The following is a 19886-nucleotide window of genomic DNA, read 5'->3' on the forward strand; positions in this document are numbered from 1 at the left end:
CGTGTGGTTTAAGCGAATGCGGGACAGTCTCTTCCTCTGGTCATGAATACGTCATTGGTGAATGGAGTGAAGTAAGATTAACATGGTTACATGTGGTTTTTTTATATCAGAGACCTAGTCCTAAGCCATTAGATAAGAAAATAATTCCTAATTCCCTCTTGAAAAAAATCTTTTTAAATGGCTACATTAGAGTGTAACATTAGCAAAAGAAAACGTACATTAATAACATAACACCACGAAGGGCGGCCTTTTTACACGCATCAACTCTCTTTATTGTGTATCACCAATGTCTTAATGATAAAAAAAAAGTCCACTACGATTTTTAAATTAATTAATGTTTTTTTGTTTTTGTTTTATTTCAGTGTACCATGTCGTGTGGCCTAGGATTCATGACACGAACGGTAGAGTGTAGGAACACAGTGACCGGTCTTATTGAAGACAGCCTAAACAATTGTATTGAATTGGGTAACATTGCCATTGAGGAGACATGTAATCTTCAACCTTGTCCTGATGAAATTATCGAGGAACAGTATGCGTTTGAAGTCGTTTCATGGAGCGAGGTAAGTTTCATTTTTATCTATTAAGGAGATTGGTTTCTTTGTTTGCACCAATCGGAAGCGTCAGCTTATACGCATGCGTATTCACATTTCCATCTTCCAAATACTTTTCTGCGAGTTCCTTGAGTTTTTACTTCAGCTAAACTGTATTCGAATAGTTTCTACTTTTTGGGAAGCTAAAATTGCGCAATCAATCAGAGCTTAGGAAATGGATGCCTGCCAACACATTCGCCTAGTGCAGATTTTAATGAGGTTTCGACTTCCAAAGGAACAGTCATGTTAATACATTGTGCGCGCGCATGAGCGAACATCGACACGCTTCTCTCTCTCACTGGATTCTTCGACACTGTTTTGGTGGTTCCAGGCTCTGAAAATCGACTGCATATACTTTCATTTCTAACTGTACACGTTTAATATCATTTTTTTTAATACGAAAGTTTTTAATTTTACTAAATATGCTTTGTATTTTTAACAGTGTTCAGTGACCTGTGGAACTGGAGTACAGACAGGCTCAGTGACATGTAAATTAGTAGAATCGGGAATGACCGTAGACCTAGCATTTTGTGCAAATCTAGAGCTTGTCGACACAACACAAGAATGCAGAGAAGTTGACTGCGTCACATACTATTACTTCACAGGACAATGGGAAGAAGTAAGATATTCATTTTAGTACAATTCAAATTCTTGATTTATTTGCACTATTTTTAAAAATGTCACTGCTAGCATTTTGTATTTAAATTTAGGTATGTGGATATCTGAAGTATTATTGTTTTTTTCTTTTGAATCTGTCGTTCACTTGCTTCTCGAATATGTACAGTTTGTTTTAATATTTATCAAGATATTCATCATTTTCATCATGTGCAAAGTTACCGCTAACTTTGGTTCGTAAAAACACCCTTAATACAACATTTGTAAGCGGATACAATTTGTTAGCAGATGTTAATTAACTCCAAATGTAACTGCAGTGCCAGTTAGTATGCCTACGACTTAGAGCCAAACGATACAGAGCTAGGTCTAAAAACACCATTAACATTACATAACATAGTTGCGTTTTATATATTTTAGTGCTCGGCTACTTGTGGCAGTTCGTTCAGATCACGTGATGTGGAATGTCGAGAAGTTGAAACGGATCTTCTCGTGTCCGATGACCTTTGTTCTGGTCTATTAGTTGAAAGCTCACAAGAAGTTTGCACAGGGCTTCCAAGCTGTCCTGTTGAAATATCTACTTATGAATATTATCTTACAGAGTTTGGAGATGTAAGTTTAATTCATTTATTTATTTCCAACTATTACTGAAACACAGAGGTTTACGATAGATTTTAAGCACAGTTTCAATACTCCATGGTTTCAATCTATCGATAAATGCAAATCTTTTCCCGGAAGAATATCTAATTTCTATGTTACTTTACTCGCGAATGTAAGATTTTGCATTGTCAGTGAGAAGATTACAATCCTGTATATAGGCCTAGTATGTGATTAAATACAAGGCCAACAGCCATTAAGTCGCGTGCTACAATGCACAGTGATACCGGACCGACAGACAGACCGACAGACAGACCGACCGACCGACATAGTGAACTATAGAGTCGCGTCCACGCGACTAATAATAAGTAATCTGAAAGTTATACTTTTAACCTTTGTTGTTCTTACCTTAATAGGAGCCCTACTGTAATACAAATTTACATCAGAATCTATCGCACAGAACTATGAGTTTATTGTATATTTCTCCGTGAAATCATCGACCAATTCCTATTAAAAAGACAGAGATTTCTCTGATTAATGCACCAATGCAAAGAATATGTTTATACTATTAACATAAGTTATTGTTGGTCTCCATTACATAGTGCAGTGAAACATGTGGGTTATCTTACCGTACAAGAGAAGTCTCCTGCCGAAATGCAGACACTTTGGAAACTGTTGACATTGTACTGTGTGCCTCATCGCCGACATTTGTCAATGCCATCACCGAAGAACTATGTAATGTTCCAGCATGCGCTGTGATTACCTATGAATTTGGAACAACTGATTGGTCAGAGGTAAGTGATAATTATTGATAACTTGAATATACTATTAGGGTACAATTAATGATGGTTATGAGTTGAATGGGCCAGAGGTAAAACTGTTTTGACTGTTATGTTCAAGAAGGCGGAGTCAGCCAGGCTTTCATACTCAAGTAAAAAGACAGTGATTGGACAATAACATTCCAAGAATATACCATCTCTGGATTTACGCAACTAGCATATGGGCATGTTTACTAAAATGTAACGATCTTAAATGATATTATGCAATAAGTATTACCATGACATTTTTTGCGCGTCATAAAACACAAAACTTTCATATTCATGATTTTATCTTAAAGTGTTCAAGAACATGTGGAGATGCAACTCGTACTCGCGTAGTCTACTGTCAAGAGACGCAGAGTGGCACTATAGTGGATTATTCATTCTGTGATGGACTTAGTTTGGAAGGCTTCTACACCAGTGAACAATGTGAATCCGTTAGCTGTCCAGGCGGAGCCTACGAATATGTTGTCAGCGAGTTCAGTGCGGTAAGTGGAATAGTTTGGTACAGATATAGCAGATATTATCAGGGGCATCACGGATATTTTATATTTTTGATATTTTATATGTGAATTTATATTAATTTGTATTTTGTATGTATATTTGTTACTATCTCTGCAGTGTATATAAGAGGAATTTCTGATGTATGTTTTTATATATTGGACCAAAATAAAGAACAATAACTAATAACTTTAATTTAATCTAAGGAAGATCTTTCCACTTGGTGCAGACCTTACACACAGCTCACTTGCCGTGTCTTATATACCACTTTAAAACAGTAAAATTGCCTATAAAGTTTCATTTTATTACTGTGCGTCGTTCTTTGTATTTATCAGTATTTTAACAATTGGCATATATGCCTAGCGTTTTTTCAATTTGATGTATTTTTTTGTAGTTTTGACAAAATTAAAATTATGTCAAGCACAATGCATTTCCATTGTAAGTGGACCATGTACCAATTTTTTTAATCTTGGAAGTATCGTAGGCACTAATACTTGTTTCTTTTCATTATAGCGCCAATAGAATGCGTTTTGATTTTATTTAAGTGTCGCTTCTAGCGGTATGACACGCCATGTGTGACAAAATGTCAATGTATGCAATTCCTACACACAATAATTGTTCCATTGCATTGTCTAGATGTCACAGACTGACAACTGTAATATCCGTTAAAAAAACACAATCTACAACACATTTAACTACAAATAAATGTTTTAAAAATTAATACATTTTAATTTAGTTCTGATTAATGAATTCATTTTCATTTCAGTGCCCGGTCACGTGTGGTTCAGGATATAAAAACAGAACTGTTGAATGCCTTGACATAAATACTAATACGTTTGTTGATGTCAATGCATGCGCTGAAAATGGACTCGGGGTGGTATCCACAACTCAAAAATGCTCATTCCCGGAGTGTGTAGTCTCTTACTCATACATGATTGGAAGTTGGGGTGAAGTAAGTATATCTCTTCAGATAAAGCAATATGTCAGACGGTTAGATTAACTATTCGCAGGAATCAAACGAACAAGTTATGAGCATGCGCGTATTAGTATTTCAATCTTCTCGATAACTTTTTTAAAGCTTGGTTCCACTAACACGTAGACGCAACGCAAGCGAGTTGACCTATGACAAGCGACAGTTCAAATAATTCACGCTTGTGATTAATTTGTCCTTACGTCTTGTGTTACGTCCTAGTGGAAACCAGGCTTAACGAACTGATTCGTTCACTTTAATAACATAAGTATTTTTGAATAGTTTCTACTTTGTGTGAAGTGAAAACACTTTGTAGTAGAATAGTAAATAGAGGAGGTCATTACACTTTACACAGTATAGGGACAGCATGATCTGCATAATATGCAGGTGGTTTTCTACCTACTTTTAATTTTGATATCCACAAATTTGTTGCAGTGTTCTTGTGATACCAATACACAAGCAAGATCAGTAACATGCCAAGACGACAGTACTCTGGCATCTGTCGACGTCTTGTTTTGTATTAACTATGGCCTCGGTGAGGTTTCCAGTATGCAGGCATGTATCGCCAGTTCTTGCGCAGAATACCAGTACGTTGCTACAGAATGGAGCAGTGTGAGTATACAAACCTAGTTTACGTGGGCCTAATGGTGACAATAATCTACGGCGGCTTTCTCTCTTTCAAAGTCACTTATTCCATTAGAGCCATATATAAATAATAATCAAATAATAATATAAAGTAATACCTAATTAGTATTTTGGAGAATGTATGTACATTATCACTATGTTCACTATCTATTTCCAGTGTTCAGCAACGTGTGGATTTGATGCTTTTCGTCAAAGAGATGTATTTTGTCAAATCGTTGGCACAGATACCAATGTGGATATAGGATTGTGTTCAGGAACTCCGCCACAGACAGTGGAATCATGTGCATATCCAGACTGTCCTCTCTTGTACGATTATTTTGTTAGCGGGTGGTCTACAGTAAGTATTAATGACAATCTATTACATTAAATTACTATCAAAAGTAAATAAATGGTGGTAGCTGCCAGAAAAATTACCATACTTTGGAAATGTAGAGACTAGACTTAATATCATATTCAACTCAATCCTTTTTCAGTGTTCAGCCACATGCGGAGTTGGAAGTCAAGAAAGAACGGTTCAATGCCGTAACTTAGAGAACTTCATAGAGGTTAGCTTGAATACTTGTTTTGAGAGTGGACTAGGAGTGATTGAATCAACCCAGGCGTGCCAGATCATCGAGTGTCCTTTGGAATATTTCTTTTTCATCGGAGAATGGAGTGATGTAAGTACATTTACATTATCATGTATAATTTCCTAATTCATTTAAAAAATACTTACCACAATTAAAAATTTTCCATATTCTGATACATTTGTCATCTTCTGCCGAAGAAAACAATTAATGTATTTTCACAAAGAAAATGTGGACACGTTACATTCTTTTAAAAAAGCTTTTGGAACTACAGTACTATAGTATTCTGAAATTTCACAGCGTGTTGCTTTTTGTTAGATCATGGTCAATACACAAAAGGTAATTTCAAAACAACAAATAACGTCCTAGGCGGAGTTAACTATCAATAGTCATTTAATACAATACTGTTCTTATAGTGTTCAGAAACTTGTGGAACTGCAGCGTATCGAGAAAGAGATGTCTTCTGCCGAATTGTTGGCACAGAAACCAATGTTGATAGTGGCTTGTGTTCAGGAACTACACCAGCGAGTACAGAATTGTGTAGATATCCAGACTGCCCAGTGTATGAATATGTTGCTAGTGAATGGTCTTCAGTAAGTTTCTTCGTTTTTTTCTCAAGTTAGTACCAAAATACCAAAAGATAACAAACATCTAATTATCTGTACTGTAACTAAGTCGGTCAATAATGTATTTCCTTTTCTTGTTAGTGTCCAGTAACTTGCGGCGATGGTACTCAAACACGCATAGTCACGTGTCAGGAAGTAGTATCCGGGGTGTTATCCGGGGTAGCAGTTGATGAAGAGTTTTGTTCAGGATTGACAGCTCCTTCAACAACTCAGACATGTTCACTTTCAGGGTGTCTTGTTTTCGAATACCGAGTCACTGACTGGTCAGAGGTAAGCCTCCACGAATTTCACTTTTACGCTTTAAGCAAAATTTATTCTTATTATCTTATTATAAAATTCCGTTCCTTCTTCTTTCCAACACATTTGGAGTAAAAAGTAATTATTCTATTTCTATACAATCGCAGTGTTCAGTAAGTTGCGGTGCAGGAAGCAGAGTAGCAACATTAGTAGAGTGTTACATAGTGGCTACCAACAGTTTCCCTGTTGACGAATCGTATTGTGAAGGATTGCAGCAACCAACCACTGTTGAGACTTGTAATCGTGGGACTTGTCCAGTTGTTGAATACGAATACGTAACCGGAGAATATGGATCGGTAAATGAAATGAATATTATTTTCAAACATATATAATATAACATGATGTTCAATTAAAAAAAAGTGTTGTATATTAAATCTCAAGTGCATATCAGTCTTTCATAATAGTTAAATCATAATTTATTAAAGTGTTCAGAAACGTGTGGAGCTGGTGCTTACCGGGAAAGAGAGTTATTCTGTCTAATCGTTGGAACAGGAACAATTGTGGACATTACACTGTGTACAGGAACTCAGCCACAAACGGTCGAATCATGTGGATATCCAGACTGTCCAATCGTGTATGAATACATTACTGGTGAATGGTCTACGGTAAATATTTTGCTTCATATCAACGTAAAAAGAATCATATAACTATATATGGTTGCAACAACCTCACACTTCAAGAGCAACATTTATTTTTGAAATGAATTAAATATTGAACAATTCCTCAGTCCGAATGTATTAGTAATTTCTTTTTCTCTCTTCAGTGTTCTGTAACATGTGGTGATGGCATACAAACACGCACAGTCACGTGTCAAGAAGTATCATCTGGTGTAACTGTTGATAACCAATTGTGTTCAGGATTGACAACTCCTTCGACAGTTCAGACATGTTCATTCTCTAGCTGCCTTGTTTTTGAATATCAAACAATTGATTGGTCAGAGGTAAGGTTTTTATATTCAAAGATATGTACCTACCGAACATGATTGTGCCTAAATAAAGTGGTGTATGTCTTCGTAAGATATTACACCGAGCGATTAAGTACACAGTATTGACCAAATCATTGCAATGTTTACTTCCATAGTGCTCAGTGACTTGTGGTTCAGGAAACAGAACTGGTAGCTTGCAGTGTTATTATGTGTCAGATTCTAATATTTTCCCTGTTGTTGAATCATATTGTATTGGACTGCCACAACCAGATACAGTAGAGATTTGTGTTCTTGGGGAATGTCCAGTAGAATACGAATACGTAACTGGTCAATATGGATCTGTAAGTATTTACTTCTTATCAACGTAACATAGAAAGGATATATTCCCATTGCAATATGAGTTTATAAACAATTAAACTGCTATGTTTTCTTCAAAGAACATATTATACTAAGTCGATTATACTATTTCTTATAGTGTTCAGCAACGTGTGGAACTGATGCTTACCGTGAAAGGGAGTTATTCTGTCAAATCGTTGGAACAGGAACAATTGTGGACCTTACACTATGTACAGGAACTCAGCCACAAAGGGTAGAATCATGTGGATATCCAGACTGTCCAGTTCCGATCGTGTACGAATACATTGCTGGTGAATGGTCTACGGTAAGTTCATTTTCTTATCTGTCTTATGTATGTGGTTTCTCTTTCTTGAATTTATTCAATTCTGAACAAAGTTTAAACTTTAAAAAGGAACCCGTCTTAACTGAAAATACCTTCCTTAAGATACCTTTGTTTTGCTACATTGGTGCACAAAGACTGATTATCGTTCCAAATACATTTATAACAACATTCTATTGTTTCTCTTTAGTGTTCTGTAAGTTGTGGTGGTGGTACACAAACACGCATAGTCACGTGTCGGGAAGTAGTATCTGGAATAGCAGTTGATGATGGGTTATGTTCAGAATTGACATCTCTCCCAACAACTCAGACGTGTTCACTTTCAGAGTGTCTTGTTTTCGAATATCGAGTCACTGATTGGTCAGAGGTAAGCGCCAACATTTCACTGACACTTTTCTTTTTCTTTCCAACAAACTTTTAGCATAAATTACTTATTCTGTTTTTATATCACTATAGTGTTCAGTAACCTGCGGTACAGGAACCAGAGTAGCAACAGTAGTAGAGTGTTACATAGTGGCTACCAATAGTTTCTCTGTTGACGAATCGTATTGCGAAGGATTGCAGCAACCAAACACTGTTGAAACTTGTAATCTTGAGACTTGTCCAGTTGTTGAATACGAATACGTAACCGGAGAATATGGATCGGTAAATGAAATGAATATCATTTGCACACATAACATCATCTAATCAAAACAGCTATGCTATGCTAACTGCATATTCTGTAGTTAATCAGCTTTTTTAAACGCAACTCCAGCATAGTTCCACATTATTATTAGATGAACTTATTTGCAATTCTTTCTCTTTCCCTAGTGTTCTGTAACCTGTGGTGATGGCATCCAAACACGCACAGTCACGTGTCAAGAAGTATTAACAGGTGTAGCCGTTGACAACCAATTGTGTTCAGGATTGACAACTCCCTCCACAACTCAGACATGTTCACTCTCCAGCTGCCCTGTCTTTGAATACCAAGTAATTGATTGGACAGAGGTAAAGTTTTTATATCATTTTTAGAAAGTACTGAAAACTATTTGTGTTGAAACACGTTATATGAGTTTGTATTGCAAAAGCAAGAATGTTTCAATAAAAACACCGTTTATACTTAATAAACGTTAATTCAAAAGAAACTTCAGCACACAGTTGACTAACTAATTAATATTTTCACTTCCATAGTGTTCTGTAACTTGTGGCTCAGGAATCAGAACAGGCACATTACAATGTTACTACCTGTCGGATACTCTTAGCTTCCCCGTCGATGCGTCATATTGTACTGAATTGCAACAACCAAGTACAGTAGAGGCCTGTGTTCTTGGCGAATGTCCAACAGAATACGAATACGTAACTGGACAATACGGACCTGTAAGTGCTTACAGTAATTGTTTTTAAACTTCAAATAAAACATTGCGTTTATGAACAATAGCGTTGTAATAATAGTATTATACTTCTTACAGTGTTCAGCAACATGTGGAAGTGATGCTTTCCGTCAAAGAGAGTTGTTCTGTCAAATCGTTGGAACAGAAACGTTTGTCGACCTTACACTGTGTTCAGGAGCTCAGCCACAAACCGTAGAATCATGTGGCTATTCAGACTGCCCAATCCTGTATACATATGTCGAGGGAGAATGGTCTACGGTAAGTGTATTTCCTTTTTGATTCTAATCAAAGACAAAGTTGACATTACAATCTTCTTCTCTAAAAGTCATTTGAAATGTTTGATATGGACAGGCTACATTTTAGTAGATCTAGTTTATATTACTATCTTTTCTTTCTTTGTAGTGTTCTGTAACCTGTGGAAATGGCGTCCAAACACGAGCAGTGATATGTCAAGAAGTATTAACCGGTGTAACTGTTGATAACCAATTATGTTCAGGATTAACAACTCTCTCCACAACTCAGACATGTTCACTTTCCAGCTGCCCAGTGTTTGAATATCAAGTAATCGATTGGTCAGAGGTAAAGTTGTTACTATTGTTTCACAAACTTGATGAAATTATTTGTTTTGTACTTTTAATGGCAATAGTTAGAATGTTTTAGTAATAAACACTTGACTAGATTATAACCCAAATCATTCCTATCTTCACTTACGTCTGTAGTGTTCAGTAACTTGTGGCTCAGGAATCAGAACTGGTACATTACAGTGTTACTACCTGTCAGGTACCATTAATTTCCCTGTTGATGGATCATATTGTGCAGGACTGCAACAACCAAGTACAGTAGAGGCCTGCGTTCTTGGAGAGTGTCCAGTAGAAGAATACGAATACGTAACTGGACAATACGGATCCGTAAGTGTACCACAGTATTAAATACTTTTTTGAAGAAAATTTTCTTCAAAGAACACATAATTAGGTTATATTATATTTCTTATACTGTAGTGTTCAGCAACGTGTGGAAGTGATGCTTTCCGTGGAAGAGAGTTATCCTGTCAAATCATTGGAACTCAAACCGTTGTCGACCTTACACTTTGTACAGGAACTCCACCACAGACGATGGAATTGTGTGGATATCCAGACTGTCCAGTGTATGAATATGTTGCTGGTGAATGGTCTGCAGTAAGTTCATTTCGATGTTACTTATATTCTGTTGCTTTGTCTTCCGCTGTTTCTGCCGCAATCTTCATCTTTAAATGGTGCCTTTAACCGAGTGATTTCTGTTGACATTTTAGATACCTGTAGGAATATGTTTCCAATTACTACAGATAAACTTGACGTCATTCAAAATAGATTAATCATATATATTATTATCATTTTTAGTGTTCTGTAACGTGTGGAAATGGCATCCAAACACGAACTGTCACATGTCAAGAAGCACTATCCATGGCAGTCGTTGATGATGGGTTTTGCTCAGGTTTGACACCTCCCTCGGAAACTCAGACATGTACATTTTCCAGCTGCCTTGTTTTTGAATACCAAGTAATTGATTGGTCTGAGGTAAAATGTTCATCATTGTGTCAGAAATTACTGTTTCAAAAAACATGCATGCCATTTATTAGAAGTATGCAGTAGTACTAGTAGCTTCAGTAGAAACTTTCTTCAGTAGAATTTCCTACAAAATGCTAACTCTTATCATGTTCACTCCAATAGTGCTCAGTGACTTGTGGTTCAGGAATCAGAACAGGTACATTACAATGTTACTACATCGTGTCTACCAGTTCCTTCCCTGTCGATGCGTCGTATTGTACAGGATTACAACAACCAAGTACAGTAGAGGCCTGTGTTCTTGGCGAATGTCCAACAGAATACGAATACGTAACTGGACAATACGGATCTGTAAGTTTTGCAGAATTTATCATGTTACTTTACAAAAATTGAATTACAAATGCGAGTCTCTATGGCAATAACAGTGTAAACAAAATGGTATCTAATATTGTATACGCATTATTTAATTATTGTATTATTTGTAGTGTTCAGCAACATGTGGAACTGATGCTTATCGTGAAAGAGAGTTATTCTGTCAAATAATTGGAACAGGAACATTTGTCGACCTTACACTGTGTACAGGAACTAGACCAGAGATCGTAGAATTGTGTGGATATCCAGACTGTCCAACCGTGTATGAATACGTTGCTAGTGAATGGTCTACGGTAAGTTTACTTTCGTTTGCTATTTACACTGATGATTTGAAATTATTACATCATGATTTTTAGAATAATCTATTTTCCATAATAATCATGTTTTGTTCTCTCTCCAGTGCTCTACAACCTGCGATGTCGGAACCCAAACACGTATAGTCACGTGTCAAGATGCATTATCTGGAATAATAGTTGATGACGTATTTTGCTCAGCATTGACAACTATTTCTACAACTCAGACCTGTTCGATTTCAGTCTGTCCTAATGAACTTCAATTTGAATTTCGGGTCACCGATTGGTCAGAGGTACGTTTTGCACAAACATTGTTACAATATTTTATCTGGATTGAAATCGTGTATTATAAGGAAATGGTAAATTGCTAAAGTTGTTATAATTTTAGAAACTTTGTGTTACAGTAACAAAACTAATACAAATACCCTTTACATTCATAGTGTTCAGTAACATGTGGCGCGGGAACAAGAACAGGAACACTAACATGTTATCTGGTGTCTACAACTAGCTTCCCCGTTGACACGTCATATTGCGAAGGTTTAGAACAACCAAGCACACTAGAGACTTGTGTTCTCGAGGACTGTCTATTAGAATACGAATACGTAACTGGAGAATACGGACCTGTAAGTGTTTATCATTATTATTATTAAAATCACAGAGGTTTATATAGTCTTGCACTGCACTAGATGATATCCTGCCATATACGCACTTGTATTAATCATGGTTTAATATATTTATCATAGTGTTCAGAAACGTGTGGAATTGATGCTTTCCGTCAAAGAGAGTTATTCTGTCAAATCGTTGGCACAGGAACATTCGTGGATATTACATTGTGTACAGGAACTCAGCCACAAACCGTAGAATCATGTGGATATCCAGATTGTCCAATCCTGTATGAATACATTACAGGAGCATGGTCTGCTGTAAGTGTTTATGTTTTTCAATCTTACTATACATATATTTTAAATACATCTAAGCATCAACACATTTGACATAAAGACATTCTTCACCTAATCCAAGAGAGACCATTTTATATGTTGAAGTGTTAATAAAGGTAGGACCATTGTGCGAAACATATGCATCTTCGTGATGTTACTACCACCACTACTACTACTACTACTACTATTTCTACAACGTTTATACAAAACAATAACATCTGCTCTATTCTTAATATAGTGCTCTGCCAGTTGCGGACCTAATGTGCAAAGAACGCGTTCTGTAGAATGTGTTGAGACACAGACTGGGAACCCTGCCGACTTCAGCAACTGTGGCCCCATGCCAGCCAGCATTGAAACATGTTCAGATGTACCAATAACGTGTCCTGAATACTTCTACTTTTACACTGGTTGGTCATCGGTAAGTTGATTCCAATGCAATGTATAATAATAACTGATACTGACTAATTTGTTATCCCATTTTGCCAAACAGCATTACCAATGTCTTTCTAGTACAGACTAGTCACGTTCAAAAAGAAATCCAATCAATGTCAATACCAACCAAATCAGTTGAAAAGTACACTCGAGTATCCTCCTGCCTATTTGTACTGTATGTCTTCCACTAACTGGCAGTAATTCCTTCAATTGGATTTGATGTCTCTTTAAAGTAGGCATCTGTAAACAACTACATATTTACCAATGTATACCAATCAATTACCATTTACAGTGTTCCGAGACATGTGGACCAAACTCTGTCAGAACCAGAGATGCCATTTGCGTTGCTATAGGCACACAAATTGAAGTAGATGAGGTTGAATGCATTGCACAAGGAGAAGTAAAACAAATCACAGAAGAGAACTGTTATATCACTGGTTTAGTTAGCAGTTGTCCTGTTTATGCTTTCTCAGTAGGTGAATTCGGAGAGGTAAAAGAACATTAATTTTATGTTGTTATATAAACTTCAATCTGTCAATTAACAGTGTTTAATAATGCTGTGAATTAACTTACTAATTATCTTTATTGTTTACTTTTATATAGTGCTCAGTGACCTGTGGATCTGGTTTAAGAGTTCGTACAGTTGAATGCGTTGATCAATCTACAGAAGTAGTAGTTAATATTGACCTTTGCCCTGAAACTATACCAGATACTACCGAAAGGTGTGAGCTTGAGCTTTGTTTGACGTAAGTTGTTTTGATTTAATTGAGTCTTTGAGTTACTACTCAATTGGACATGTATGTCAACAATTGTACTATAAACCTAAAAAGTGTCATGAAACCTATTCTATGTTTTCCAAGTATTTCAGTCGTGCTTACTGCTATGTATTTTCATTTGTAGGTACGATTATTTCCTCACTGGTTGGAGTGAGTGTGACTGCAGCACCATGTTACGTTCAAGAAATGTCTTCTGCGTCGGGATTCCTGAAGATGGCAGTCTAGTCGTCAATGCGGTAGACAGTGTATGTAATGATGCGGGCGTCGATAAGCCAGCTGATGAAGAGAGTTGTACACCAGATCCAGTTGTTTGTCAGGGTAACTGGGTTGCTGAAGATTGGATGGTAAGCTTCCATTTTTAAATTTCTCAGTCATAATTCCATTTTAAAGCTATAACACATCCGGGCGAACGAAAGTATAGCAATTGATGTAGTACTGTACTGGTAGATGTAATTTTAACTGTCTTTTATTTTATTACAGTGTTCGGTAACGTGTGGAAGTGGAACTCAAACCCGCGTTGTATCTTGTACAGACAGCTCTGATTCTAGTCGTATTATCGATGATGTATATTGTAATCCTGATACTAAACCAGACACTTTACAGATATGTAACCTCGATGCATGTATAGTGTAAGTTACAGCAAATTTGTGTAATAAATGATAGCCCTACATGAAAATAAACTAAAGCTTGGTTCCCGCTAGGACGTAAGCACAACGCATGCGAGTTGGCCAATGACTAGCGACTGTCGCTTGTGATGGTCAGCTCCCTTGTCATTCATCAGCCATCGAATATTTTAGCAAACCATTATTTTGGACAGGGCCATGTAATATTCTGCTTACAAACTCGTTGCAAATAGACCTACAATAAATGTTCATCAAAGATGAAACTGTAGGCCTATATATTTTTAAAACATTTGTATTTTCTTCACTAACAGATATCAATATAGATATGATAATACCGTATGGAGCGAATGTAGTGTCAGTTGCGAGGGAGGAACACAGTTTCGAAGTGTTTTTTGTACCCAGTATACCGATGCCAATGATGATATCAGTTATGTTGACGAAACGTTTTGTGCAGGTATCGAACGGCCAACAGATTTACGAGTGTGCAATGATCTCCCTTGTCCTGGAACGTATTACGCCACAGAATGGGGTTTGGTAAGTAACAATAATATTATAGATATACTATACAATATATTATAGAAATACTATATACCTGTACTATATTATAGACATACAATATACCCAAGAACATATAGGCTATTTGCTATATACATACAGACTAAATACTGTAGCCACTGTAAACATATGTGATCATATGAAAGCCGTACAGTATAAATATATATATATATATATATTTTTAATATACTAAATGTCTATATATAACTCACCAAATGAATATAATTCCCACAATGTGCTTATCTGTATCACCATATAACAATTATACTAAATGTCTAAACTATAGAGAAAAAAATTAATTTAATTCCCACAGTACCGTGTTACCATACTCCTTTGGCATAAAACAATTACATTATGATATCTTTTTTTATTTTAAACATTAGTGTTCCGTAACATGTGGATGCGGTGTACAAACAAGAACTGTCGAATGTAGAATGACAAAAGACGATCCGTTATCAACAGTGGAGGACAGCTTTTGTATCGGAACCAAACCAGTCACTGAACAAGAATGTAGATATGAAGCCTGTCCAGAACCATATGGTATGCACTCTAGTCCTACCGACATATCCTACTGCCGTACTCAATTTCACTTACATATACGAAATAGTATCCCATTTTATGTTTGCTTAAAGATGTATTGTCCCCCTGAAAAAATAATTCCGTTTTGGATCGAAAAAAATGTATTTACCTTAAAAAATATAATTTAAAGCAAAAAATGATCAAATTGGCTGCCAGCCAATGGATTTTTAGTTGAATGTAACCATTTATTTTGTCATTTTACAAGTGAAAACATTATTTTTTCAGTTTTTTTTTCTATGGAAGTGATTAACTTTATTAAAACTACAAAATAACATATTCAAAGTCTGATTTAATTAATCTTCATTTTTCATGTTTTTGGGGGATAATACATCTTTAAAGCTTGGACAACACTGTCAAATATTGGAATATAAGCAGCTAGTAATATTTAAGAAAGTTTCAACTCCAATCGAATCTGTATCCATATCTAACAATAATGCATTGTTATCTAATCTTATAAATATGAATATAAACTTAAAATCGTTCATATATTTCTATTACAGATTGTGGAACAACTTATACCGAAGAATCCGGTATAATCTACTCACCGGAATATCCACTTGGCTACCCTAATGACCTGCATTGCACAGTCACAATTGACCTTGATAATGGCGTCAATACTGGTTCATTGGTTCAACTTACTATTACTAATTTTGACCTCGAAGAGGAGTTAGACTGCAAGTTTGACAACCTGGAGGTTAGTATTAATGTGATCAATATCGTCAAAGCTTAATAACTAAAAACAATCACGTGATAAAATCTATTATACAGTGGGCTATATTATAATAGCACTAAACCAAAACCTCATGTTGTCGACCTCCTTCTTGAATCACATGATCGATATTCGCGCCGTTCGAGCTGAGGGAATTTTTTACAGGAAAAACTGTGTTTCCACCAATTTCATTGCAACAGCCGAATGCCAAATTCGGTAATACTAGGCCATATCTATGTCACAATCATGTCAGACAGGTCATCAATAATTTACTAATTGGATGGTACATTAGTTTAATTAATTTATGGATGTTGTAGGAACTCAATCGGTAATTAATATGTATATTATTGCTATTTCAGATCAAAGATGGCGACAACGTTGAAACATTGTGTGGAAGACTTGATAATCTACCTTACGTTATAACTGCTACTAGTTCAAAGGTCGAACTACATTTAAATACAGATGCAACAATAACAGGTGGTGGTTATATTATAACTTACGTCGCTGTTCAAGCAACTCCATAAACCCCAGTTTCGTCGTAGTGTAAATTAATCAAATCTGCTTATTAAGGCCTAGTAAAAATGTGCGGCAAAATTAGATGGTAAAAAATCTACAATTAAAATTATTCGTACTAGATTTTAAACTTTTATAAATAGGCCTAATCAAACTGTTTTTTAAAAATACATTGGGCCTACTAACACAAAACTAACATGTAGGTTGTTAATTTGTAATTGTGTACAGTATTCTTTCTATTTTGTAAATAATAGGTGTTTCAACATTTGAGCATTTCACATTTTATTCGCATTGAAATAACAAAGAGCGATATTTTTATATTAGTTAAAATTGGTGTTTACTGTACATGGAAGTATATGGTATGTCACAAAGCATCATGTATTACACTACAATAGCAGTTATCTGTATTAATTTTGTTAAAACGTTCAGTTGTAAATATATTTTTGTAAATTTGTTAAGATATGTTTGTAATAAATCTGAAGAATTGTTATATAATCTGTGTCTATCCATTGTATATCTTTCGATAATGGCTAAATAAAATATATTGATTTAGACAACATTAATTACTTCTTTGAAATAAGACCAAAGTCGTAATTTTGCTACTAAACTACTAATCTGATATCGGCACGATACATTACATGTACATACGCTTTCTATCGGCATTGTTCCGACGGTCAATATCTGTTTATGGCAGCTTTTGGCACTGTCTAGCATTCATAAAATTCATTTTTTTAATATATTGGAAAGTTCAACCATGAGCCTATTTGTTTTCTATTGACAAAGTTGACTGACCTCCCTTATGTTGTATTATCGGCACAGAACTTAACAACACACGGTCAACCGTGCCGATAGAAAACTGTATATTAGATGCAAGGTCAACAGTCGTGCAAATAGGAAATGATAGTCCCTTCCCCCCAGTTCAATCGCATACATTTTTCTTCTGATACAACTGAATTATAGAATGTGGTGGTAGGCCTGTTTACATATCAGAACAACAAAATGTGCCCATATTATCTCACAAGATGACGTTGGCCACAGGCTGATCAAGCCCAAGAGTAAATTATATTAACACATTATATTGCCTCAAACCTTATTTACCTTAGGCCTAACTAGGTTTAGGCTTCTGGGTAGGCCACTAGTTGTAGGCCTAGTTAGGCTAATAAATCATTTAAATTATGATATAACTGAGGCCTACACACAAGAATAATATCAGTATTATACAGTAGTAGTAGATAACATGACCATATCTTACCTCAACTCTTGTGTCTGATATTCTAAATCACCGTGTTTACCAATCTCCTCTTATGTGTTCTGGGAAATACACTTCTTCGTTCTTCTTCGTCAGTCATGCTGACCGCCTGTCATGAAATCAGTCCAGGCTGGGCTAGCTAGCTGCTTTTAGATGATTTTTACAGGCTTGCACCTATTGCTTTTACATTTTCAACGTTTTACGATAAACTTACCTGCAATATCAAGTAGTGTTATGAATCCATTTCAATTATTTTCTGTACAGCAAGACAGCTATTGGAGTTATGCAGCCTACACCACCATCGCAAGTGTCGACAAAATTATGCAAAATTACGCATGCGCACTTCAAAAGGCGGGAAACTATGTAATCTTGACGTCACTCTCAGTAATGTGCTACTTTTTCCTATTAGTCCAGTGGCAGGAGGGGGGAATCACCACCCGAAAGGGGACAAATTGCCATCCAACTTTTCTAGACCAGAATTTTCCGTAGATTACGAATATGGAAGGTAATCGATCAGGATAGGAAGCGTTTTCGAGATATAAGGGGTCAAAGTTCAAAATTGACCAATTACAACAATGTATTATGTATATGTGTTATAACAAATTTATTGAAGCACAATTTGGTCTTTTATTACATTTTTATGATTATAAGTGTCTATTCAATCACCTTGTGAAAAAAAAATCCTTTGTAATTAAGGGTCAAATGTCAATATTGACCAATCATAGAACGTACCTCTAAAACCAAATAAAAACTTATATTAATAAAAATTGGATGTTTTCTTATCCTGTTAATCAATCATACGCAATGTAAAAGAGCGAATACATCATTTCATCAGTTGACATAAGGTCAATTTCATCAGTTGACATAAGGTCAAAGGTCAACATTTTAATACACGTATTAGTTAACAAATAAATGCAAAGTTGTCCAAACTATGATATTGATGGTTTTACAATTAATCAAATTATTTGATTAGTAAAGTTATGTTATTTCATTATAATTTTGATTAATATAATTATAATACTGTTTTTAATCAAATCAGACTTCGATCAGGATAGGAAGCGAATAGGAAGAGATAAGGGGTCAAAGTTCAAAATTGACCAATTATAACAATGTATTATATACATATGTATTATAACCAATTTATTGAAGTTCAATTTGGTCTTTTAATACATTTGTATGGTTATAGGTATCTATTCAGTCGCCTTATAAAACAAATACTTTTCAATTAAAGGTCAAATGTCAATATTGACCAATCACACAATTTGCATATAAACCCAAATAAAAACTAACATTTAGGACAAAATGTTATGTTTTATCATTCTGTTAAGACATCTATCAATCATACACAATCAAAAGAGCACATTTATCATTACACAAGTTGATATAGGTCAAAGGTCAACATTTGAACAAGTGATATACTAAATAATGCAAAGTTATGAGATTGATGTTCATAAATGTAATCACATTATTTGATCAGTGAAGTTATGGTATTTTTATATTTTTTCTAGTGCGCATTATTTTAAATGTATTAAAATAATACTGTAAAATAAATAATAAAATTATTAATATTATTAATATTATGACGGTTAAAATGTTATGATGTTAAAATGTTACGCTGACCTTCAATGATTTGCCACTATACAGTTGCATTTATTAGAGCTACAATATTCGTTTTTGGAAAATAAACTACTATTCATCAGAACCAGAGAATACCAATTCGTACAGGATAGGGCATAGGCAGATCCAGGTGGCCAAACTCAATCCACAACTCAATACACAGACAGACCACAATTTTTATATAGCCACAGATAGTTTGGCCCATACAGGAAAGAGTTTCCGGTACACAAAAGATTCTAAAATAACCCATATGGATTTGCCTGAATGAACCCTCTAAGGACCCTTTTGGGATATCTATGTGGTGTGCTACATAAGGCCCTGTATTAGAAATTAATATGGGGTAAATAGTTGAATATATAGTATATATAATAGATGAATTATGAAATAAAACTAAAATGTTCACCCTCAATCTTTAAATAACATTTATGGATTTGCCCAAATGAACCCAAGGGCCGATCCTTCATGGACCTTTCGGGGTTCTCTATGTGGGTCTACA

At 35.4% G+C, this 19886-nt stretch overlaps 1 protein-coding gene and 1 long non-coding RNA gene across 3 annotated transcripts; one reads left to right on the forward strand and one right to left on the reverse strand.

Annotated features, from left to right (window-relative positions):
* Positions 1-2245: 2245 nt before the first annotated feature.
* Positions 2246-18042, reverse strand: LOC144836283 (uncharacterized). 2 transcript variants are annotated; one of them, XR_013611162.1, is made up of 3 exons: positions 17988-18042; positions 2429-2562; positions 2246-2306 (listed from the first exon to the last, which is right to left on the reverse strand). It is a non-coding gene; the product is annotated as an uncharacterized LOC144836283 (long non-coding RNA). The 2 variants fall into 2 exon arrangements; XR_013611161.1 differs by lacking the exon at positions 17988-18042 and adding an exon at positions 4492-4713.
* On the forward strand, positions 4638-16535 carry LOC144835391 (thrombospondin type-1 domain-containing protein 7A-like). Its single transcript, XM_078690476.1, has 33 exons — positions 4638-4700; positions 4891-5070; positions 5207-5392; positions 5716-5892; positions 6007-6195; positions 6330-6518; positions 6648-6827; positions 6986-7162; positions 7303-7488; positions 7623-7808; positions 8014-8190; positions 8280-8468; positions 8634-8810; positions 8994-9179; positions 9272-9451; positions 9596-9772; positions 9913-10101; positions 10192-10368; positions 10570-10746; positions 10900-11085; positions 11220-11399; positions 11507-11692; positions 11840-12022; positions 12143-12322; positions 12576-12755; positions 13062-13259; positions 13373-13515; positions 13670-13889; positions 14026-14174; positions 14480-14702; positions 15107-15263; positions 15803-15996; positions 16371-16535. Exons 1-33 carry the CDS (start codon positions 4638-4640, stop codon positions 16533-16535), a joined length of 5886 nt encoding a protein of 1961 aa, XP_078546602.1.
* Positions 18043-19886: the final 1844 nt, after the last annotated feature.

The sequence above is a fragment of the Antedon bifida genome, chromosome 2 (assembly GCF_963402885.1).
Source record: "Antedon bifida chromosome 2, ecAntBifi1.1, whole genome shotgun sequence".
Classification (NCBI taxonomy): Eukaryota; Metazoa; Echinodermata; class Crinoidea; order Comatulida; family Antedonidae; genus Antedon; species Antedon bifida.